The sequence below is a fragment of the Odocoileus virginianus genome, chromosome 14 (genome assembly GCF_023699985.2).
Source record: "Odocoileus virginianus isolate 20LAN1187 ecotype Illinois chromosome 14, Ovbor_1.2, whole genome shotgun sequence".
NCBI lineage: Eukaryota > Metazoa > Chordata > Mammalia > Artiodactyla > Cervidae > Odocoileus > Odocoileus virginianus.
The window spans coordinates 32,481,706-32,508,267 of record NC_069687.1 but is presented as its reverse complement, the minus strand read 5'-3'; the positions used below and the strand labels follow the sequence as shown (position 1 = coordinate 32,508,267).

Here is a 26,562-nt window from a genome sequence, read left to right as displayed (position 1 = left end):
TTACAGAACCTATGAATATATATATTTTTAATTGTACCAAAGATGATTCTTACATTCAGATTAAGAATCATTGAGTTATTAAAAATATTTATCCTTAATTTCAATAACACTTGCTGAAATATTTAGCCATTCAAGTATGTAAATATGGTTACTTTCCTAACAAATATAATAGAATGTCTCTCTAAAAAGACACAATGCTTTGCAAGTTTCTGAACAAAAAAAAAATCAAGTCACATTCAGGAATTCCCAGGAGTCACACCTGCTTGCTATGGTAGTTTATTTTTCCTCATCTAGGGAATGAGTACTATTACCTGCAATGTGACTTGTATTACCAAGAGTGTAATCCTGCAGCAGTGAAGGGACTGAAAACCAGAGGCAAAAGACAAGTGACTACAGCAAAATTTTAAACGGGAGAAAACAAAAGTCTGAGTGTGATCTTAGATGTTGAATTTAGGATACTCTTGGAGATTAAATATGGACATGTGTCATGAGTGATTAGAAAACTGGATCCAAAGTTCAAATGAAATGAGGTAATGCTTCCAGTTGCTCTAAGTGAACAGGAGTCATGAGTATAAGAAGATGCAAGAAACTCCCCCCAGGCTGCATATGAAATGTTAAAGGAGATAAGGACATACTCTCAGGGAATGCTAATGACTGGAGAAACATAAGGAAATATTAAGTGGTAAAAGAGGCCCTAGCAGAAATGTAAGCACCGTCAGAGCAGGGATTTGCCTGCATTATTTTCTGTTATATATCCAACATCTACAAAGTATGTGACTCATAAGATATGTGCCCAACAAATATCTGTTGAAAAACAGTCAGAGATAGGCAGCAAACAAACAGAGAAATAGCAAGGGAAGAGTTTCAAGGAAGAAGTCAACATTGTCCAATAATGCAGAGGTAGATAAAGAATGAGACCTGAGAAAGGGCCTTTGGATATCTGGATTTTGTCATCTCTGTGAAATGGTAAGGGCAGAAACCAACAACAAAGACAAGGAGAAACTCTGGAGTGACACAGTAAAGGTGGCAAAGGAGGAAACTGGACAGGAGGAGGGGAAACTGCATGTTTTCAAGTTAAGAGCCAAGGGCAAGTAGACAGACAAAAGGATAAAACAAAATATACAAAAGGTTGATGGTGATGAACCTGGTATAAGAGAAAAAAAAGGAGAGGAAGTCAAGGACACCTACAGAATGGTTAACAGCCTTAGTAAGCAGAGAGGACAATTCTGATATATTTCAAATTGTAAAAAATATAGCTAGCATTCTGCTGTATAAAACATTCTCCTATAATTTTGTTTAGTATTACCTCAAGCTGATTTCCTGAAGGAACTAAATTCAGTTTCTGAATCAATCAAGCAAATAGACTCTAGTCCAAACAACCACAAAAACAAAATTCTTTAAAAGGCCGGAAACATTTGAACTGAACATTAAAACGTCAGACCAACACTGCCAGAAACATTTGAACTCAACATTAAAACGTCAGCCCAACACTGCTATGTAAATTACCTACAATGAATCATGCTAATTTGTCTGTCTAGATCCCACAATAACATTCATAGTCAAGACAATAATCAGCAGATTTCCTTTGCCTATGACTTCTAATTCTACTATTGCTTGATCTAGAAGGCCACCAATAACCCACTTATCAAACATAATACAGTATAAAACTTTGTTCTCACTCAGAACTTAAAAAAGAGACTGAGGTTGCCACTCATCAAGTCTGAAAACCAAAGGCCTCCATTCAAAACCAATATAATTTACCTGAATCTAGGAAGGCCACTGCAAAGCCACATTCACAATGTTTCCAAATATCTAAACTATCGGCTTCACCTACCATCTCTGCCTTAGTCTTTAAAATGTTGGTTGTGCAAAGGAAACTATAAGCAAGGTGAAAAGACAGCCCTCAGATTGGGAGAAAATAATAGCAAACAAAGCAACAGACAAAGGATTAATCTCAAAAATATACAAGCAACTCCTGCAGCTCAATTCCAGAAAAATAAATGACCCAATCAAAAAATGGGCCAAAGAACTAAACAGACATTTCTCCAAAGAAGACATACAGATGGCTAACAAACACATGAAAAGATGCTCAACATCACTCATTATCAGAGAAATGCAAATCAAAACCACAATGAGGAACCATTATACGCCAGTCAGGATGGCTGCTATCCAAAAGTCTACAAGCAATAAATGCTGGAGAGGGTGTGGAGAAAAGGGAACCCTCCTACACTGTTGGTAGGAATGCAAACTAGTACAGCCACTATGGAGAACAGTGTGGAGATTTCTTAAAAAACTGGAAATAGAACTGCCATATGACCCAGCAATCCCACTGCTGGGAATACATACTGAGGAAACCAGATCTGAAAGAGACACGTGCACCCCAATGTTCATTGCAGCACTGTTTATAATAGCCAGGACATGGAAGCAACCTAGATGCCCATCAGCAGATGAATGGATAAGGAAGCTGTGGTACATATACACCATGGAATATTACTCAGCCATTAAAAAGAATTCATTTGATCAGTTCTAATGAGATGGATGAAACGGGAGCCCATTATACAGAGTGAAGTAAGCCAGAAAGATAAAGACCAATACAGTATACTAACGCATATATATGGAATTTAGAAAGATGGTAACAATAACCCTATATGCAAACAGAAAAAGAGACACAGATGTACAGAACAGACTTTTGGACTCTGTGGGAGAAGGCGAGGGTGGGATGTTTCAAGAGAACAGCATCGAAACATGTATATTATCTAGGGTGAAACAGATCACCTGCCCAGGTTGGATGCATGAGACAAGTGCTGAGGGCTGGTGCACTGGGAAGACCCAGAGGGATGGGATGGAGAGGGAGGTGGGAGGGGGGATCGGGATGGGGAATACATGTAAATCCATGGCTGATTCAAGTCAATGTATGACAAAAACCACTACAATATTGTAAAGTAATTAGCCTCCAACTAATAAAAATAAATGAAAAAAAAATGTTGGTTGTGATATATATTGGAAAGAAAAAATAGGAGAAATGGAAATAAGGAAACTCCCACTTTTATTTTATCTCCAATCTAAAGTTTCAGACTTAATCCATTCACAGTGCTAACAAGTACTCCATTATCAACTGGTAGTGGTTTAGTTACTAAGTCGTGTCTGACTCTTGTAACCCCATGAACTGTAGCCCACTAGGCTCCTCTGTCCACAGAATTCTCCAGGCAAGAGTACTGTAGTGGGTTGCCATTTCCTCCTCCAGAAGATCTTTCTGACCCAGGGATCGAATCCAGGTCTCCTGCATTGCAGGCAGATTCTTTACTGACTTAGCTACAAGGGAAGCCCCCATTATCAGTTAGTGCATACTTTGAAGCTGTCACTGGCACAAATCACCAACAGCCTTGCTGTGATCCACATGTTATTCAATCAGCATTTTCTGTTTACTATGTTTATAAGAGGAAAGGCACACCATAAAAAGTTTTACTACCAAAAAGAACCAACACATAATCTTATTGAAAAAAACAAAAAGCTGTTATTCAGTCTCCTGATACACTTCAATTACAGCCATGAGAAATTTTCAAATGGACTTCTGAGATTCAGACCCAAGCATGTTTTCCCTTCTCTGCCTAGCTGCACTTTGGGTTTACTCACATATCAGTTCCAAGTCAATGGCTCAGTCTTCACCAACACTATATTCTAGACAAGTTGACTTTCCCATCTTCCCGAATCTAATCTTGTGCACTGTGCCTTTGTTTCAACCATTCACTCTTCCTAGATTGGAGGTGGGCTCCTCCCACCTCACCCATCAAAACATTACCCTCTACAAGGCTTGTTCAAATTCCACATCCTTCAGAAAGTACAGGCATTCCCTTTTATCCTTGGTTTTTGTTTTCCTCAATTTCAGTTCCCTTTAGAATGAAAATACTATTAAATGGAAAGTTCCAGAAACAAACAACTTGTGAGTTTTAAATTGTATGCCTTCCTGAGCAACAGGACAGAATCTCAGGCTACCCTGTTTCTTCCTGCCCAGCAAATACACCATTCCTTTGAAGGACATATCCCACCATCAGTCACTTTAGTCATCTGTCAAGGTATCACTGTTTGTGTTCAAGTAATTCTCATTTTACTTAATAATGACCCCAAACTGCAAAAGGGATGCTGGCAATTTGCATATGCCAAAGAGAAGCTATAAAGTGCTTGCTTGGAACAGGCAACAAAGATCCGGGATTTGAGTTCAACAGGTGTATGGAGGTCTCCTTCTTTCCCTTCTTGGCTCCTGCTGTTTCTGGGTCCAGAGATCACCATCTTATTAAAGGCCTCCTATTTGGCCCCTGTATACTCCAACTCCTTACAAAGTTTGTCTCCAGCAGGCTCCAACAGTTCCAAACCAAACTGATGTTACTACAAGGGTGGAAGCTGGTTTCAGATATATAACACCTCAGCTTAGATCAAGTAGAGCAAGACTTCTGCTCTGCCAGGCAGGACTATGCCCATGCACAGCAGGAAGAAGTTACAGAAGAAAGAGATCTCTGCCCCAATTCCCAAGAAGTACCTTCAGTATGAAGTCTCTCAGGGGAGTGTTGTTAGGAGAAGCACACTGACTGAAACTGCCCACCCTGGCCAGGCACCAGAGTAACCATTTGAGTGAGTTATTTTATGACAGGAGGTCCTAGTAAGGAACACGGAACTAATAAGCCACCACCAACCGGAAGAGTTCGGGAAAGGTCAAAGGGAGACACCACATTTCTGACCACGTCCCAGAATCCTTCCTGCTGGCATCCATCTTGGCTGAGCAATGAGTATGCCACCAGGAAGGACGAGTCAGGATGATGAGCCAAAGACAACCCGGAAACTAATCCCATCACCATAAAGCCCGAGACTGGGAGCCAGCCACCAGGCAGAGCAGCTCTCCTGGGTTCCCTTACCCCACTGCTCTCCGCCCGGGCGCCCTTTCCAATAAAGTCTCTTGCTTTGTCAGCCTATGTCTTCCTCAGACAACTCTTTTCTGAGTGTTAGACAAGAATCCACTCCTGGGGCCCTAGAGGAGGTCCCCCTTCCTACAACACTTTGAGTGAAAAATTAAAAAGTACTCAACTTGATGAGGATAGGGGAAAAAAACAGAATGCGGAGGTTGCTGGATCTACAATAAGAACCAATCTATCTGTGAAACTGAGAAGAAACAAAAAGAAACTCATCTTAGTTTTGCCGTTGAACCTCAAATTGCAAGTTATAGCCACAGTGCGTGATGAATGCTTAGTTAAGATGGAAAAGACATTGTATCTGCACAATAACATATTTTGAGAGAGAAGGAAAGACCACATTCACACACAGGCATACCTTGTATTAATGTCCTTTACTGAGTTTTTACAAATTGAAGATTTTGTGTCACCTCTGCTTGGAACAAGTCTATTGGAACAATTTTTCCAATACTTTTCTCAATTCATGTCTCTGTGTCATGTTACAGACCATGTGTCATGTCTCTGTGACCATGTCATGGTCAATGTCACAATATTTCAAATCCTCCACCAGTAAAGAGATTACAATTCACTGAAAGCTCAGACAGTAGTTAGGGGGTTTTAGCAATAATGTATTTCTAAATTAACATATGTACCTTGTTTTCTTTAAAATATAATGCTGCACTGCACACTTAACAGACTATAGTATAAACATAACTTTTATATGCACTGGGAAACCAAAAAGTTCTTGTAACCTGCTGTATTTCAACATTTGCTTCATTATGGTGCTCTGGAACCCAACCAGCATTTATCTCCAAAGTATGCCAGTAACTTTTATTATAATATATTAATATAAATGTTCTAAGTTACTGTTGTTAGTCTCTCACTGTACCTAATTTATAAATTAAACTTTATCATAGCTATGTATGTATAGAAAAAACACAGCATATATAAGGTTCAGTACCATCCACAGTTTCATGCATCCACTGGGGTCTTGAAACACATCCCCCCTGGATAAGGGGGGACTGCTGTAATTCTTCTCTGGATCTGATCTCATTAGCCTCATCTTTCCATTTCCCTCTAGTAAGAAAACTCAGCTACACATAAATCACATGACGATTTCACCACAATATCAAGTGCATGTGTGTGCTCAATCATATCCAACTCTTTGTTACCCCATGGACTGTAGCCTTCCAGGCTCCACTGTCCATGGAATTTTCTAGGCAAGAACACTGGAGTAGGTTGCCAGTGCCTACTCCAGGGAACCTTCCTGACCCAGGGGTTGAACCTGTGTCTCTTACGTCTCCTGAAATGGCAGGCAAATTCTTTACCAACTACATCACCAGGGAAGCCCACAGTATCATGTACTTGCACACATTTAGGTCCTCACTATAGCAACATTATTTCTCCTCAAAACACTCTTCTGACTTCTCTGTTCTCTATTCCTCAGCCCACTGTCAGCCATACAAACCTGCACTAGTCAGCTGAGGCCACCGTAACAAAACACCACAGACTGAGTGACTTAAAGATCAGAAAGTTATTTTCTCACAGTTTTGGAGGCTAGAAGTCCACAACCAACATGACAGAAAACTTGGTTTCTGTTGAAGAATTTCCTCCTATCTTATAAACAGCCACCTTCTTGTTCTTATGTGCAAACCTACCTCTCTGGTGCTTCTCTTCTTATAAAGATGCTAATCCTATTTGGATCAGGCCCACCCCTATGAAGGTTTCCCGTAACTTAATCCTGATTATGTCTGAAAAGGCTCATCTCCAAATACAGTCACACAAAAGGTTAGGGCTTCAACACATGAATTTTGGGGGCACACAAACATTTGTAACGAACATAACAAAACTCATTCTCACATACTATAGTTCAACCCAAATATCACCTACACTATGAACTACACAAAATAATTAAACACTTTTTTTTCTTGTCTATAGCATATTGTGGTCTAAATGCGTAGTTGTTGGTTTTTCTGATTATCCACATACACTTAAAAGAAAATGTTGGATGAGGGTTCTATATATGTTCAATAGATAAAACTTATGCATTTGTATTGTTAAAATCTATACTCCAATTGCCATCTTAACAATCTCTGAATTGGTTCTAAAAAATTTTCCATTATCACTGTAGGTTTCTCCATTTCTCCTTATAATTCTGTCAATTTATGCTTTGATTATATTGTGTTAAAATGAACACAGGTTAAGGACTATCAAATTTCCCTGGAGAATAAGTTGTTTCTTTTACCATTAGCGATATGCAGGTGACACCACCCTTATGGCAGAAAGCAGAGAAGAACTAAACAGCACTTGATCAAAGTGAAAGAGGAGAGTGAAAAAGTTGGTTTAAAACTCAACATTCAGAAAACTAAGATCATGGCATCTGGTCCCATCACTTCATGGCAAACAGATGGGGAAACAGTGGAAACAGTGACAGACTATTTTGGGGGGCTCCAAATTCACTGTAGATGGTGACTGCAACCATGAAATTAAAAGATGCTTGCTCCTTGGAAGAAAAGCAATGACCAACCTAGACAGCATATTAAAAAGCAGAGACATTACTTTGCCAACAAAGGTCTGTCTAGTCAAGGCAATGGTTTTTCCAGTAGTCATGTATGGATGCGAGAGTTGGACCGGAAAGAAAGCTGAGCACCAAAGAAATGATGCTTTTGAACTGTGGTGTTGGAGAAGACCCTTGAGAGTCCTGTGGACTGCAAGGAGATCCAACTAGACAATCCTGAAGGAAATTTGTCCTGAACATTCATTGGAAAGACTGATGCCGAAGGTGAAATCCAATACTTTGGCCACCTGATGGGAAGAAATGACTCAATGGAAAAGACCCTGATGCCAGGAAAGACATTCATGAGCAGAATATGCCTGAATATTTTAACCCAATTGGAAAACTTTTGTCTTTTAAGTAGCAATTATTGTGAATACTGATATATAGCTGACCTTTGAACAACACAAATTTGAACTGCACAGTTCCACTTATAGGTGGAATTTTTTTAATAGTAAATACTACATAGTACTACATGATCCACAATTGGTTGAATCTGAACACGTGGAACTTTGGATATAGTGGAATCATGTAAATGTGGGGCTGACTGTCAATTATAATCAGATTTGTGACTGCTCAGAGAGCTGGTGCCCCTAATTCCTGCATTGTTAATGGACAACTGTATTTGTTTTCATGCCTAACAAGTTATTTTTTGTGACCTTGATTTACCAAGATTTTCATCTATTTTTTCCAGTCTTTCTTTTAAACGTCTGAATGCATTTCAATGACATAGCAACAGTATTTCAGTGCTAGTGGTACAGATCAATAAGTGGGTACACTTTCTTTCTGAACAGAATTTAAAACAAAAATAAACTCAACTAAAGATGAGACTACTTTTTATTATCACCAGGTGCTGGCAATTGTTTGTCACTATGATTAGTGCTGAGTTTTGCTAATATACATGTAAGCTTCAGATAGGCATATTTTTATCACTTATCTTTTAATAGACATTGCAGCTACATGAAGTTAGCTTGGTGAACTCGCAGTTATACCTCTGTACCACATACAGCTACACACGTTTTCAGATAACATTTTTACTGGTTCAGAATCACCCAAGCTTACTTCAAGGGTAGTTTCTTATATCCAATCCCTGCTGTACTACATGTTCTTGCACTTAAACAGTACATTCAAAATAAACAGTGATTATAAAGTTAAAGAAACAAAATGATATCTTCCAGTCTATTATTCTTCTAATGCCAGGAAAAAAAACAAAAGATGACAGACTAGGTTGAAAGAGGATTCAAAAAGGGAATGTTTGAATTGCTTAATGTTTTCATCAAAAACATTTTAAAGCAAAGGATCATTTAATGACAATGTATGCCATAATTTAGCCATTTTCTCTGATTTTTGCAGAAGACAACATTAGAAGTTTTTACCAAATATGTTAGAAAATGATGGATTTTCTAGAAGAGATATTAGTGAAAATATTTTAAGAACAGAGATATTTAAAAGCCACTAGAATTGATATTAAAAAAAAAGATATGGTCAAAACTGCAGTTTCAGGGTATTATTATAAAACAAGATTTCTAATGAAACTGCCAAATTTATTCCTACAGTCCTCTTTTCCTAATTTTATACATGTGAGCATGAAAAGCTTTATTAAACTATGAATAAACACATAATGATAATTTTGATATACTGTGTACTAAACACAAATAAGCAAAGTATGCCCACTGATGAAGTCAGTGACAGATTTGCAAAGGCTGTCAGTTTCTCTTCTGACCATTATTGTTTGTTCCAGCTCATAATTATTACTGAAAATAATCTGTCACAAATAGAAAGGTGTCTCTAAAAAATGACCAATTCTAGGTATCAAAAATACAAAGTACATCAAAGTTCCTTTTACTATTTTGGAGGTTACACAATTTATTTCTTTTCTTTGAGAACTTACTCTTAAAATTGTAACTTGCAACTTCACTTAAGCTAATCTAAAATTAACTAACATCTCTAGCCTGCTCTGGAATAATAAGACTTCAAAATGAATGAACTGATTCCACTCTCCTGCCATTCACAGACATTTCAAATCCACTTTGTTTTTAAATCTTCCCAGATTTATTCATCATCAACATTACTTTCATTTAATGCTACATAAACTTAACAAAACGTTTAATAACATTTTAAAACATTGCTTTCTGTTGTCCATTTATTATTTTTGAGTTCTATTTACTTATTCCTGAAATACATCCTTTAGAGTTCTTTCAACAAGGGCTATCAGTAGTAAACTCAGATTTTTTTTTTTAATTTGCTTTCATTCATGAATAACTATCTAGCAGGGAATTGATCTCTACACTACCCTAAAAGACACTACTCCAGTGAACTATTTTTCTAAATAAATTTTTATTGGAATATAGTTGATTTACAAATGGTGTGTTTGTTTCTACTGTACAGCAAAGTGAATTAGTTACACATATGCATACATTCACTTTTTTTTAGATTCTTTTCCCATATAAATCATTGGTGGTTTAGTTGCTAAGTCATATCCAACTCTTGCAACCCCATGGACTGTAGCCTGCCAGGCTCCTCTGTCCATGGGATTCTGCAGGCAAGAATACTGGAGTGGGTTGCCATTTCCTTCTCCAGGGGATCTTCCCAACTCAGGAATCGAACTCAGGTTTCCTGCACTGCAGGCAGATTCTTTACCGACTGAGCTATGAGGGAAGGTGAGTACATAAATCATTACCAAGTACTAAGCAGAGTTCCCTGTGGTATACAGTAGGTGCTCATTAGTTATCAGTTTTATATACAGTAGTTTGTGCATGTCAATCCCAATCTCCCAACTTATCCCTCCCCTGCTTTCCCCCTTGGTAGCCCTAAATTTGTCTTCTATATCTGTGACTCTGTTTCTGTTTTTCAAATAAGTTCATCTGTACCATTTTTTTAATATTCCACATATAAGCGATTTCTTAAATTACCACTGAAATACTTACTTCCTCCTCTTCTGAATCACCATCATCATCATCATCTTCTTCCATATCTTCTGCAAGAGGTGGAGGCAGAGGACTGAGAACGGCTTCCATAGGATTAACTGGTTCTTCCACCATTTTAAGCGGTAAAGGGGGGCCAATTAACTCATCATCAGAAGAGTCAGAACTCTCATCACTTTCACTGCTACTTGTATCCCTGAAAATACAGAAACAGAAACCCATTGCCTTTGATGCAAAAAAGAACATACTCTGGAGATAGTGTTAATTTCCCATGAAGCCCTGTTTCTCCTTATAATAACTGAGTCTTTTTAAATGTTTGTAAATTTGTAATCCAAACATTAATTGTGTGGCTTAAATATTTATCTTTTGAATTATATATGTAGTTCTTTCTTAAGTAATGTCAAAAAACACATATTTCAGTTGTTAATTGTATGATTAAAAAATAAGGAAAAAATTTGATTATATTTTTAAAACATATTCATTTTTTTCAGGAAGAGTAATGTTCTTTCATCTATTATTGTTTGAGGACACGTTTTGTATGAGTTTTTTCTTTGAAATTTTGTAAGCTGTGTTTTATGGTCTACGATATGGTCAGTCTTGCATATTTTATGTAAACTTGAAAAAAGTAAGAATTCCCACTGTTGGGCTGGGTGTTCTGTAGACATCAATCAAAGGTGTTGGCCAAGGGCATTCTTAAGGTCCTTTCTCTCCTTGCTGACTCATAGCTCACTGTCCATCAGTCACAGACACGAACGCTGACATCTCACACTAAATGCAGACGTGCCTATTTCTCCTTTCAGCTCCTTCCCTTTCTGCTTCGGGTGTTTCAAAGCTCTAATGCTAGGAGATGCACATTCAGGATTACCATGTGTTCCTAGAGAACTGCCTTCAAATACTATTTAATCTTAAGAAAGTAAAAAACTTCTCTTATCTATCCTATCTAAATACAGTTTAAAGTCAAAGACAAAAGCTCAGAGCAATTATATGTTAGAGGCCCATCAGACAATCCTCATGAACCAGCAAAATAACTGAGGAAGAAAAACTACAGAACACTACACCATAAGAAAGAAAACCAAGGAGAGAAGAAATGCCTCTATTCACTGTGTGTGAATACAATCACTGTTTGTCATGGGAGCAAATAAAGTAAGAAATGAATGTTACCTCAAAAGGTTTCAATACATTGTCTGAAATACAAATTATTTCTCAGTGCTAATCCAAGTAAGATGAGTTGCTAAATTGTTAAATGTAGCTTCCTTGGACTGTAAACGATACCTTATTCTAACCTAGATGCCCATCAGCAGACGAATGGATAAGGAAGCTGTGGTACATATACACTATGGACTATTACTCAGCCATTAAAATTAATTCATTTGAATCAGTTCTAATGAGACGGATGAAACTGGAGCCCATTATACAGAGTGAAGTAAGCCAGAAAGATAAAGACCAATACAGTATACTAACACATATATACGAAATTTAAAAAGATGGTAACGATAACCCTATATGCAAAACAGAAAAAGAGACACAGATGTACAGAACAGACTTTTAGACTCTGTGGGAGAAGGCAAGGGTGGGATGTTCAGAGAGAACAGCATTGAAACAAGTATACTATCAAGGGTGAAACAGATCACCAGCCCAGGTTGGATGCATGAGACAAGTGCTCAGGGCTGGTGCACTGGGAAGACCCAGAGGGATGGGATGGAGAGGGAGGAGGGAGGCAGGATCGGGATGGGGAACACATGTAAATCCATGGCTGATTCATGTCAATATATGGCAAAAACCATGACAACAATGTAATTAGCCTCCAACTAATAAAAATTAATGGGAAAAAAAGATACCTTATTCTAGGCAGTATCCTATTGATTCTCAACTATTTTTCTACCCAACACATCAGAGAACTATTATAAGTAAGAGTGAAAGTGTCAGTCAGTGTCGTGTCAGATTCCTTGTGACCCCATGGATGGTAGCCCACCAGGCTTCTCTGTCCATGGGACTCTCTAGGCGAAAATACTGGAGTGGGTTGCCATTCCCTTCTCCAGGGTATATTCCTGACCCAGGGATCAAACCTGAGTCTTCAGCATTGTAGTCAAGATTCTTCATAGTCTGAGTCACAGGGAATCCAACAGGGACTATTATATACTCTCATTAAAGTCTTTATCAAACACCTCTATACATTCTGTAGCCACCACCATCCACCATCCCTCTACTGCCTTCCCCTTCCTAGAAGACTGAGAATTGTAATTCTAACAATCAATCTATCAAATAATTTTACAGGAGTCAAAGTGTCTTTGCCGTCTAATGAAGTCTCTTCAGTGTATAAGTTCCATGAAGGCAGAAATTTAAAGTCTGCTGTGTTCCCTCTTGTTGCTCTATCAGCTAAATAATGCCTGACATCAATAACAACTGAAAAGGGACTTCCCTGCCGGCCTGGTGGTTAAGACTCCATGCTTCCACTGCAGAAAGGGCACAGGTTCAATCGGTGGTCAGAGAACTAAGATCCCACATGCTACATAGCGGTGGTTTATTCACTAAGTCATATATAACTCTTGTGACCCCATGGACTGTAGCCCACCAGGCTCCTCTGTCCATGGGATTTCCCAGGCAAGAATACTGGGGTGCATTGCTATTTCCTTTTCCAGGGGATCTTCCTGACCCAGGGACCAAACCCCAGTCTCCTGCATTGCATGAGGGTTTTTTACCACTAAGCCACCAGGGATTTCCATATAACACAGTACTGGCCCCTTGGCTACAGTAAAAAGATTTACCTTGCTATTTTGTTTCCCAAGTCCCCACTGTCTCACCAACCTTACCTGCTAATCAGAAAGTAGGCAAAAGAGATTTCTATGCAGTTTTCCTATGAGATGACAGGTATTCTTCACTGGCTTTCATTCTCTCTCTCTCTACCCCTCTCTCTCTGCCTCTCATTACTTTTCTCCTTTGAGCTCAGTGTCCCCGTGCTCCTCTGGGGAACACAGGCAGAATAGAATCAGCTTTTAGCTGGGTTGTGGGGCCTTTTCTGGCACCAGTAGTACAGACAGCTTTTATTACAGGCTGAATTGTGTCCTCAAAATAATCATATATTGAAGCCCTAACTTGCAGTACCTCAGAGTATGACTGTATCTAGAGACAGAGCTTCAGAGAAGTGATTAAGCTAAATGATGTCAGCAGGGATGGGCCCTATTACAACTGGTGTCTATAAAAAGAGAAAACTTGAACAGAACTTAGGGGGAAGACAATGTGAAGAAATAGGGAGAAGATGGCCATCTACAAGCCAAGGAGAGAGGCCAGTGAACCCCGCCTTCATGTTGATCCTGGACTTCTAGACTCTCGAACTGAGGGAAAATAAATTTCTGTTGTTTCAGCCATCCAGTCTGTGCTAGTCTGTGATGAAAGCCATTACAAACCAGTACAGCGGCATCTTCCTTTCTTTGGTCCCCTTAATTAGCAAACTAAAGAAATATATGGAACATCTGCCATATGCAAGACATTGTGCTGGACACAGAGAGAGCTGGAAAAGAAGTACAGGATAAAGAGAAACGTAAGACACTGGGCTTCCCTGAGAGTTCAGAGGTTAAGAATCTGCCTGCCAATGCAGGGGACAAATTTGATCCCTGGTCCGGGAAGATCCCACATGCTTCGGGGCAACTAAGCTCGTGCGCCACAACTACTGAGCCCCCACACCTAGAGCCTGTGCTCGGCAACAAGAGAAGCCACTGTGACGAGGGGTCCACACACCGCAACCAGAGAGCAGCCCCTGCTCACAGCAACGAAGACCCAGAGCAACCACAAAGTAAAGTTTCAAAAATAGTTTATATAACCAATTTGACAATTTAAAACATACCTCAACAACAGAATTCTTGTATTATTCCACCCAGATTTGGAATCTGTATACCTATTTATACTGCTTGAAGTTCTTAGTAATTATGTTATATAGTCTCAAATTTCACTTTAAAGTAATTTTAATTTTAATGGCTGCTTTCTCCTATCACTTGATGAACTTTACAATATGCCACTGTTTACATTCCTTCTTAGTTATAAAGGATCCTACCAAAAAAACTTACCATGAATACTTTGGGGAAAGGGACGAAAGACATAAATGACAAAATAAACATTAAAAAAATAACCAACTTGTCAATATCTCTCCAACTTTACACAGTTATATTCTGCAGTCAAAAGGCATAGATTTTAATGCTACACGTGGAATACGTTAGAAAAAATCAATTGATTCACAAAGTGACAAAGGACTTTTTCAAGGTCCTAGAGATACACAACTGCCTGAAATGGGAGGAATCATGCAAGCTTTTTTGTATGATGAACTTTGCCTAAATTGTGTTACTAACACCTAGAAAATGACAGTAAAGACAAGCACCTGGAAGATGATTTAGAGCAAGCTCTGGCCACATTCGAACCTGAAGATGTCGGTTCAAGATCTTCATTTTGCCTTCTTAATTCTTTCTCTCTGTTCATCTCTTCCTCTCTTTCTCTTGCTTCTGAAAAGATTATAAAAATTTTTTCAACAGACGTCAAAATTTATTATTTAAAATGTTGAAAGCTAACAAAATTGCAAAGATATAACACAGGAGTGTTACCAGTAATAGCAAAAAACTATCACTCTAAATGCCCAACACTGAGAAAATGATTGAATTTTACTATATATCAACATAATGAAAAAAATACAGACAACAAAAACAGTGACAGAAGAGAATTCCCTGTCATCCAGTGGTTAGGACTCAGTGCTTTCACTGCACTGGCCCAGGTTTAATCCCTGGTTGGGGAACCAAGATCCTGCAAGCCAGGTGGAGTGGCCAAAATATATATATATATAGAAAATACACAAATCTGGGAAAATATTAACAGACATGCTAAGCAAAATTAGCACGTTAAGAGTATAGGAACCATGACTGCAGTGTGTAAAAAGATGTGCCAAGTGATAAGAAAGTGTTCAAATATAAGATTTTGGGTAACCTCACTTTTTAATATTTTAAACTATAAACTCAGCACTTCCTTCCTTTCTGACCTTCCCAAACTGGATTTTTGGCCACAGACTTGATACTAAAATTATGAGAAAAACTGAATTACATTAAGTTTCCAGAGGTTTTTACCTCGGAAAGACAAAACAAATTTATCCAAGGAAATCTAATCTTTCTCCTCTGATAATTTCATTCAACAACTGGGGGAACATAGGAAGGAAATTAATTATATGAACAAGGCTTGTTCTCGATTGCTACCATCTTCAATAACCTGAGATAATCTTTAACACTTTTTAAAAATTTTAATAGTGAAGAATAATACACCCAAAGTTAAGCAATATCAAAGGGCACTTACTGGAATGCTGCACTATTCAGGGTCTTTTGTTGCAGGATATAGAGGGTGAGTAACAAGGAAATAGGCAGCAAGCGTCAACAGCTAGTCATTCATTTCAAACATGGAAGATAAAAAAACTCTCCAGGAAGAGGTAAGGCATAGTCACATTAATTTTTCTGTGCTTTCCACTGGGCTGAGGTGGGTTAGGAGTTAACACGCTGATGCTGGGGAGGTTGAAAACACTAAGAGAAGGATAATGCCCAAATTTAAGAGGGAGCCTGCTGGGCTCCTACCTTCATCCTGCCTCCCCAGTAATTCCCTCTGAACCCTCCAGGGTGAGGGAGGGCAGGGGAGCTGAGAGAGGTTGGGAAGTGAGGCGGGGGAGGCCACACTCGGACTGCAGGCTCAGGTTTTAAGGGCAGTTCTGACACTAATCAGGAATCCACACTAAGGCACATCATTAGTCACCTATTAGCAGCTACTTCTCCCTTTTTCCTTGCAAAGAAAACCACAATTCTCCTGATGCTGGGCCCCTTCCTGTCCAGAAGGAGTAAAGTTTGATTTCAAGTAAACCATAGTGAACCTGCAAGGGCTGTTTTTGCAACTGATGTACCACACTAATACTGGCTAATAACACATGAGAGGAAGTCAGCTGGAGGTACATTTGAGCAAGGTTTTCTTACTCCTGAAGAGTTACACAGAAGCCTTTCAGCCTGTGGATGTGGTCATCTGTATGTTAACAAAATTTTGAGTCATGAGGACAGTGAGCTTAGGATAAGACAACACTCTAAAACTGGCAAAGCAGAAAAAAGGGGAAAAATCTTTAAGTCCTTCATATCAGGATTCAGAAAATGGAAGAGTCCCATTTCAGAGCTCTTGTCATGGTGTAATACTAAACTTTTCTTATTTAAGTCATTTTGTATTAGGTCTCCTATGACTTCTTTGGAATGAAAACAGTGACAGACTATTTTCTTGGCTCCAAAATCACTGCAGGCAGTGACTGCAGTCATGAAATTAAAGACGCTTGCTCCCTGAATGAAAGCTATGACAAACCTAGACATCATATTAAAAAGCAGAGACATCACTTTGCCAACAAAGGTCTGAATAGTGAAAGCAATGGTTTTTCCAGAAGCTATGCATGGATGTGAGAGTTGGACTATCAAGAAGGTTGAGCATCAAAGAATTCATACTTTTGAGCTGCGGTGTTGGAGAAGACTCTTGAGAATCCCTTGTACTGCAAGGAGATCAAATCAGTTAATCCTAAAGGAAATCAACCCTGAATGTTCATTGGAAGGACTGATGCTGAAGTTGAAGTTCCAATACTGTGGCCACCTGATGTGAAGAGGTGACTCACTGGTAAAGACCTTGAAGCTGGCAAAAATTGAAGGCAGGAGGAGAAGGGAACAACAGAGAACAAGATGGTTGAATGGCATCATGGACATGAGCTTGAGCAAACTCCAGGAGATGGTAAAGGACAGAGAAGCCTGGTGTGCTGCAGTCCATGGGGTTGCAAAGAGTTGGACATGACTAAGTGATTGCAGCCATGAAATTAAAAGACACTTACTCCTTGGAAGGAAAGTTATGACCAACCTAGACAGCATATTAAAAAGCAGAGACGTTACTTTGCCAACAAAGGTCCATCTGGTCAAGGCTATGGTTTTTCCAGTGGTCATGTATGGATGTGAGAGTTGGACTGTGAAGAAAGCGGAGCACTGAAAAATTGATGCTTTTGAACTGTGGTGTTGGAGAAGACTCTTGAGAGTCCCTTGGAATGCAAGGAGATCCAACCAGTCCATCCTGAAGGAGATCAGTCCTGGGTGTTCATTGGAAGGACTGATGCTGAAGCTGGGACTCCCAATACTTTGGCCACCTCACGCGAAGAGTTCACTCATTGGAAAAGACCCTGATGCTGGGAGGGATTGGGGGCAGGAGGAGAAAGGGACGACAGAGGATGAGATGGCTGGATGGCACCACTGACTTGATGGACATGAGTTTGAGTGAAGTCCAGGATTTGGTGATGGACAGGGAGGCCTGGCATGCTGCAATTCATGGGGTCGCAAAGAGTCGGACACGACTGAGCGACTGAACTGAACTGAACGGAAGTGACTGAACGACAACAACAATCTTTATAACAATCCCTGAAGCAGAAACTTTTTTTACTTCAGCTTTAATGGGGTATAATTGACAAAACTGTAAGACAGGTAAAGTGTACAATGTGATGATTTGGTACAAAAACACACTGAGAAAGAAATCTTCCCATGGAGTCAATGAACACAACCATCACCCCACATATTTATCCTGTGTTTCTTTTTTTGTAAGAACAACGAAGTTCTACTATCTTAGCAAATTTCAGCCATATCCAATAGAGCTGAAGTAAATACTACTATCTTCACTTAATAGTTTAGGAATCCAAAGCAGAGAAGCAACGCTACAGTCAGAGCAAAATTGTCAATTGAGACTCCACAATGTATCTTTCCTTGGTGTGACCAGACCTTCTGAAGCCTGTAAAATTATCCAGTGAGTACCACCCACTTTATAAAGCAGTGAGCCTGCCTCTCTCCCCAAAGGGCCATAAAGTACAGCTCTTTATTTGCTTACCTGTCACCAGACTATTTGGAAACCATACCCACCCACGTATCTAACTAGAGTTCCTCCCCAGTGGATGAGTGCTCCAAACTACTTGCCCCATCCAAGTGAATTATCCAATTTTTTAATTTAGCTGTTCTAATTTTAATTATTCAGCCATGCTGGGCAGCATGCATGATCTTAGTCCCCTGGCTAGGGATCAAACCTGTACCCCCTGCATTGGGAGCACTGAGTCTTAACCACTGGACCACAAAGGAAGTCTCTAACTTTTTAATTTAAAACTTCACTTTTTTATTTTTTACAATAGTAAAGATTTTCTACCCAGAGAGGTTCCTGTCATCACCTGCTGCTTCATTAAAACAAGAAGAAAAAAAGGCATTTGTGAGGAAAAAAATATTTTTTTTATCTCACTGTCTACTAAGGACAAACCAAAATGAGACTAATTCAATAGACTGCAGTTCCCTGGCTAAAGGGATCATTTTTGTGTACTTTACCAAGAGTAGGACCAAGAACTGTAATACCAAGTGCTCTGTAAATCCTGTAAACATGCTCTGTATGTTCCATTAGCAAAGTGAATTAACTTACTCCACAACACCTCGTTTTATTCTTTTAAGTATCTCAATTTATTGGTCTCTATTCTCAGGTAGCTAACAGTTTTGGACAGCCATTCTGCAAAAGCACCCCAGCTGTACACAATTCATCCAGGATAACAGCAAACTATCCAAAACTACCACGTCCCAAGTGGGCTGATTCACACAAACTGCAGATTCACACGAATGTAATTTAGCAGCTGAAAAATCTCACTTCCATTATATCGCAAGCATTATAAGAAGAAATGAGTGTTAAAATAACATGCAAAAGAAATAAAACTAATAGAAACAAGCTAGAATGATGTTTTAATCATATTCTTTTTTTCTAGTTGTTCAGTTGTGTCCAAATCTTTGTGACCCCATGAACTAGCAAACCAGGCTCCTCTGTCCAAGGGGATTCTCCAGGCAAGAATACTGGAATGGGTTGCCACTTCCCGTCCCAGGGATGAAACCTGGGTCTCCCCCATTGCAGGCAGATTCTTCCCCATCTGGGCCACCAGGGAAGCCACTTGCTAAATGTTGCTGTCATTCTAAAATGATTCAGTAGGCTACCAATTTCAAGAAAAATTATATTTAATTTAAAATGTTTAGGGCAAAAATGACTACAAATAAAAAAACAAGATCAGGATTATCTGACCACATTAGTTATAATTCTTTATTAACTATTTAGAGATGTAACTACTATATACCAAGTTCTGCATTAAGATACTGTAAGTATAAATATGAAAAACAAGATTATCAAGACATGAACAATACTAAAATAAATTTATAATAAAGTATTATTAAAAAAATGTAGAGAACAGTTACATCCAGAAGAGTTTCGAATACTTAGAAAAGGTAAAATACGAGGTGAGGCCTTAAAGGATAAGGTAGGATTTAGCTACATAGGAAGAAAATTTCAAGTTAAAAAAAAAAACTTTTTTTAAGCTTTTCTAATTTCTAAAACCTCTGGGACAATTATTCTTTCCAAGATAATTAAATCATCCACTGAAATCATCTTAAAATCCTATCTCAATATCGTCTCAAGGAATTTTTTTCCAGTCATGTAACAGAAGGTTCATAATCCATTGAAACCATGGCCACACTCAAAATAAGCATTTAAATAAAAGACATTTTCTTCCCCATCTATCTCCTCATAGTATATTAGTTCTAAAAGAGTCTATGTCTTTCACATGTCCAAAACCTACTAACAGCTTTCATAAGCTTAAAAAATACTTCAAAAACAATTTATAACACTATTTTCTAACATTTTTGGTAATACATATTTTATTCAGGCTTTATAGTATAATTCATCCTTTCTATTAGAGCACTTAACAACCAAAACTTCACATCTGCATACACAGTTAAATCTGCCATTAAAAGGGACCAAAAGTTCTTCTTTTCCTCAAGTCTGGTGTCAAAGTTCAAGAAGACTCCAATATCTATCATTAGATAAATAAGGCCCGTATCAGATTTTTTTAACTTTTAAGAAAAGTAAGGCAAACTTTGGCTTCTTATATTTAGATGCAGGGGTAGAAACAGGAGTCTAAGTCCAAGAATGTAACACAAAGTCAAGAAAGTTCAACCCATTTAATTCATCCACAAATAACAATAGGAAAACAAGGCCCTGAGATAATTTTTCAAAATTTTAGAACTCTAATAACTCTTTATTGGAATTCCACTTAAGTGTTACATGAATACATATTTTACTAAGAAAAATGATAGGAATTAAAAGTGACATTTATAACATTACTGTTTAAAAAGTACTATGCCCAACATCTTAATCCCTTCAAGAAACCTGAAGAGAACTTATAATAAATACGGGAGACTTTACCATTGTCAACAAACAGATTGGGGAAATTAAAAACCTGAAATTTGAAGATCCATCCAAGTTATTCATCTAGTAGAATGTGGATCTAACCCTTAAAGCTGGGTCCTCCAGCTCCAAATTCCAAACTCTTTACAATTAATCATGCCATTTAAAAAAATTCTCCAGCGGCTTCCCTGGTGGTCCAGTGTTTAAAACTCTGAGCTCCCAATGCAGTGATGAAGGATTCAATTCCTGGTCAAGAAACTAACGTCCTGCATGCCACTCAGTGTGGCCAAAAGAAACACATACACATTCTCCAAAGATGCAAGGTTTATTTTTTTTTTAAGGCAATACTGCAGTTTTAAATTCAATTCAGTCTGCACAAATAAATACTAAGAACCTATCTTACAAGGCATGGTAATGGGGACTATAAAACTTAGGTAGGGGAATAAGACAATCACTATTCAAAGCATTTGGTATCACACACTGGAAAGCTAACTGTAATAATATAAACGTTCACTGAAACATTCAAAGATGAAGTGTGTAATGCATTTGTACCTATGCTACAGAGAACATGTCTCTACATATTGTTTGATGATACTAAATTATTTAATATTCTTAGGTGTAGTAATAGTATTTTGGTTAAGATTTTTCAAAATCCTTATCACTTAAAGACATACAAAAATATTTATAGGTGAAGTAATGTATCTAGGATTTTTGTCAAAGCAATCTGAGAGGAGAAGTAAATGGAAATAACACTGGCCATAAACTGTTACAATAGTTAAATCTGTGTGATAGGAATACGGGAGTTCATTCTTGTACTTCTGTATGTAACTGAAATTTCAGGTAATAGTTGAAGTTTTTTTTAAACAATACACATTATATGTAGATAGCTGTCTTTTTGACACACACACACACACACACACACAAATCAAAAACTATTATTCTTCCAAAGACCAAAAATCATGCTCACTTCTCAAATGTGTGCTGTATAATTTATCATTTTAAAACAGTGATAAGCACTGGAGCAAACTTCACTTAAATTCTTCCAGGAGTCCTGTCTGGTTCCGAGTGCCTTCTGCTCTATCAGTTTACATCTATCCCTTCTCTAGTATAAGAATGATCTGAATCAGATCTAAATAAAGCAGTAGAGGAGACAGTCAGCTCCAAAGATCCTGAGGTGGTAGCTAGAAATGCCAACCACCTGCTATCAAACCAGACAGTCTGGAAGTTAAGGACTTCATTAAATGTCTGATACAACTCATGAATGCAGGGATTCAACAGCGCCAGCCCCATTCACTGGATGGCTCAATTTTCTATACTTTCTGGGTCAACGATCAGTGGTATACACAACTCTGAGAGCCACCTCTAGCTCAGCCTTCCAAATACTGGTTCCACTGTAAGCAGGAAAAAAAAAAAAATGAAATGAGAATCAGAAAGAGGGTGAAGAAGAAAGGAAACCACTATTCTGATTCTTTTTTTTTTTTTAATATTTATTTGTTTATTTGGCTGCATTAGGTCTTAGTTGTGGCTCCAGGGTGTAACTGCCCCGAAGCATGTCCAATCTTCCCAGACCAGAGACTGAACCTGCGTCCCTTGCATTGCAAGGTGGATCCCCCATCACTTGGGTCACCAAGGAAGTCCCTATTCTGATTCTTATTAATTAACTTTGAATCCTTGTTTGCTCATAGCTCACACTTCTCACAGATTTTAGAACTCAGATCTTCTTATCCTATTTAGATACAACTTTTATCATATTAAAAAAATGAGACTTAAAAAAAAAAAAAAACTGCTTCCAAAGGAACCAGCACATGTGAACTTTTAACAATTTTGAAATTTTTTTCAGTCTTATAATTTTATAACTGGTAACACACCTGTGTAAATTAGATACAGTATCTACATAAATAAGCAAGCAAATAACTAAACTTCTTACCCAGTGTTTTCCGACTTCTTTCCACTGCTGTTCTTCGAGTTTGTTCAAACATTGCTTCCAAATCAAATGTGCGAGCTTTTTTTCCTAAAACAGGAATAAGAAGCAGACTGTGATTTTCTTGAAATAAGTTGGCCAGTGTTCAGGTACTCAATACTTACTTACTGATGTATCAATAACCACTTAAAGTCTATCTAATTTATAGCACAGCTACCAAATAACCATAAAATATCAATGAAGAAAACATTTACTCCCCAGGGAATTTTTTTTAAAATATTTATTATTTATTTGGTTGCACTGGATCTTAGCTGTGGCACTCAGGATCTTTAGTTGCAACATGCAGGATCTAGTGCCCTAACCAGGGATCCAACCCACGCCCCCTGTACGGAAGCTCAGAGTCTTAGCCACTGGATCACCAGGGAAGTCCCAACTCCCCAGGGAAATTTAATTACAATCTCATTACTAAATAACATTAACCAGCCAACTTTCCCATCCTCCTGTAATTTATCTAGACTCTACTCTTTGAAACTTCAACATGGGGTACTAGGCAGAATAGAGAATGTTCATATCGTAATTCCTTAAACCTGTGTATCTATTACATTCACAGGGACTCTGCACATTAATTAAGGTTATAGACTCAAAAGCTGAGAGATTATCCTGGCAAGCCCAGTCTAATCACAGAAGGTCTTACAAGAAAATGCAGAAGAGATGCAGAATAGATATGGCAGAAGTCAGAGAGACCTCAGACTTGAGAAGGATCGCAGTGCATTTACAGATGAAGGGGGCAAGAAGACAAGCAATGCAGGTATGAGAAAGAGGTAAGAGACTACCACTTGAAAGCCAGTAAGCAAACAGGGGTCTCAATCCTAAAACCACCAGGAACTGACATCCTGATGACCTGCATCTGCTTGGAAGCAATGTTGTATTTGATTTTACTAGTTTTTTTTTCAGTACTAATACCTATTCTGTGTTAAGTTAGAATGTGGTAAAAATGCTTTTCTTACACACTACTGATTGATATAAATGGAAACCACCTTTCTAAAGAGCATTATGACAACATATACCAAGAAGTTTTAAAAGCTATATACTCAATTTTTGCTACTTTTTAATACCTATATATTTTATCAAAGTAGTCCCTCCTGTAGAAATCTACCCTATGAAGTATACAGAAAACTCCTTTTACAAAAGGAGATGAAAGAGTTCTTTATAAAAATGTTTATTTCAGTGTTACTGATAAATGTTAGGAACTATGTGATAGAAACCTTAAAATGTTACAAATTATAGCACTTCTATCTAGTATTCAACCCAGCAGAAGACACGCTTTGGAAGAGCATTTTTATAAAATGGGAAAATCCTCAAAATATTAAGAACTCAACAAATTCCATGTAATTAATAAAATTGTACATACATACATGCAATCTTAATGTTATTAACACACAACAGAAAAAAACTGGAAAGCAAACAAATTTTTATGACTTGATTTTTAGCTCATGAGATTATGAATGATTTACTTTCTTCCTTCTCATTTATTGTGTTCTTTTTATTAGGGAGAAAGCTATTAAAAAGAACTAAAACAAAAATAAGTAACATAATACTACACTACATAATACTGTGTACAAAGGTAAGTATATAATACTACATTTCAAGAAAGGATGGGCACAATAAAGAACAGATATGGTATGGACCTAACAGAAGCAGAAGATATTAAGAAGAGGTGGCAAGAGTACACAGAAAAACTATTCAAAAAGGATCTTCACAACCCAGATAATCACAATGGTAAGATCACTCACCTAGAGCCAGACATCCTGGAATGAGAAGTCAAGTGGGCCTTAGGAAGCATCACTATGAACAAAGCTAGAGGAGGTGACGGAATTCCAGTTATTTCAAATCCTAAAAGACGATGCTGTTAAAGTGTTGCGCTCAATATGCTAGCAAATTTGGAAAACTCAGCAGCGGCCACAGGACTGAAAAAGGTCAGTTTTCTTTCCAATCGCAAAGAAAGGCAATGCCAAAGAATGCTCAAACTACCACACAATTGCACTCATCTCACATGCTAGTAAAGTCATGCTCAAAATTCTCCAAGCCAGGCTTCAACAGTATGTGAACCGAGAACTTCCAGATATTCAAGCTGGTTTTAGAAAAGGCAGAGGAACCAGAAATCAAACTGCCAACATCCGTTGGATCATCGAAAAAGCAAGAGAATTCCAGAAAAACATCTATTTCTGCCTTATTGACTATGCCAAAGCCTTTGACTATGTGGATCACACCAAACTGTGGAGAATTCTTCAAGAGATGGGAATACCAGACCACCTGACCTGCCTCCTGAGAAATCTGTACGCAGGTCAGGAAGCAACAGTTAGAACCGGACATGGAACAACAGACTGGTTCCAAATAGGGAAAGGAGTACATCAAGGCTGTATGTTGTTACCCTGCTTATTTAACTTATATGCAGAGTACATCATGAGAAACGCTGGGCTGGAGGAAGCATAAGCTGGAATCAAGATTGCCGGGAGAAATTATCAATAACCTCAGATATGCAGATGACACCACCCTTATGGTAGAAAGTGAAGAAGAACTAAAGAGCCTCCTGATGAAAGTGAAAGAGGAGAGTGAAAAAGTTGGCTTAAAGCTCAACATTCAGAAAACTAAGATCATAGCATCTGGTCCCATCACTTCATGACAAAATAGATGGGGAAACAGTGACAGACTTTATTTTGGGGGGCTCCAAAATCACTGCAGATGGTGACTGCAGCCACAAAATTAAAAGACACTTACACTTTGGAAGAAAAGTTATGACAAACCTAGACATTGTATTAAAAAGCAGAGACATTACTTTGCCAACAAAGGTCCATCTAGTCAAAGCTATTTTCCAATAGTCATGTATGGATGTGAGAGTTGGACTATAAAGAAAGCTGAGTGCCAAAGAATTGATGCTTTTGAACTGTGGAATTGGAGAAGACTCTTGAGAGTCCCTTCGACTGCAAGGAGATCCAACCAGTCCATTCTAAAGGAAACCAGTCCTGAATATTCACTGGAAGGACTGATGCTGAAACTGAAACTCCAATACTTTGGCCACCTGATGTGAAAACTTACTCATTTGAAAAGACCCTGATGCTGGGAAAGATTGAAGGCAGTAAGAAAAGGTGATGACAAAGAATAAGATGGTTGGATGGCATCACCAACTCAATGGACATGAGTTTGTGTAAACTCCAGGAGTTGGTGATGGACAGGGAGGCCTGGCGCGCCGCAGTCCATGGGGTCGCAGAGTCAGACACGACTGAGTGACTCAACTGAATACTACAGAAGCATACAGCACTTTTGTAGACATGACCTCCTAGGAGATAATAAATATGTGGTTCAAGACATTACCCGAATAAATGAATGTTATGAATGAACAAACAAGAGATACAAGTGAAGACTTTGGAATAGAAAAAAAGACTAACCTACAAGGACCCACTGTACAGCACAGGGAACTATATTCAACAGTTTGTAATAACCTATAAGGGAAAGGAATATCTAGTAATATGTGTGTGTGTATGTTTAAATGAGTCACTGTGCTGTACACCGGAAATTAACATGACATTATAAATCAACTCTATTTCCCCTTAGCTCAATTGGTAAAGAATCTGCCTGCAATGAAGGAGACCCGGGTTCTATCCCTGGGTTGGGAAGATCCTCTGGAGAAGGAAATGGCAACCCACGCCTGTATTCTTGTCTGCAGAATCCCATGAACAGAGAAGCCTGGTGGCCTTTAGCCCATCGGGTCGCAAGAGCCAGACAGGACTTAGCGACTAAACCACCAATACTTCAACAAAATAACAAATTTAACTATTATAACATCACTTAATAGCCCACTTGATGCCAAAAGGGCCATCTTATTACAGACCACAATCAGTGGTTGGCTCTCAACCTCAGGACGCAGAGAAACAACTCTCTCCATTAACC

General features: G+C 38.4%; 1 protein-coding gene across 1 annotated transcript in view; it reads right to left on the bottom strand.

Moving 5' to 3' along the window:
- WDR70 (WD repeat domain 70) overlaps nucleotides 1–26,562 on the bottom strand; it is a 276,786-nt gene that overhangs the window by 249,658 nt on the left and 566 nt on the right. The window contains exons 3-5 of the mRNA XM_070476595.1: nucleotides 22,621–22,704; nucleotides 14,788–14,908; nucleotides 10,422–10,614 (exon numbers count right to left, since the gene is read on the bottom strand). Of these exons, the coding sequence (XP_070332696.1) occupies nucleotides 10,422–10,614; nucleotides 14,788–14,908; nucleotides 22,621–22,704 (398 nt within the window). The remainder of the gene's footprint in view (nucleotides 1–10,421; nucleotides 10,615–14,787; nucleotides 14,909–22,620; nucleotides 22,705–26,562) is intronic.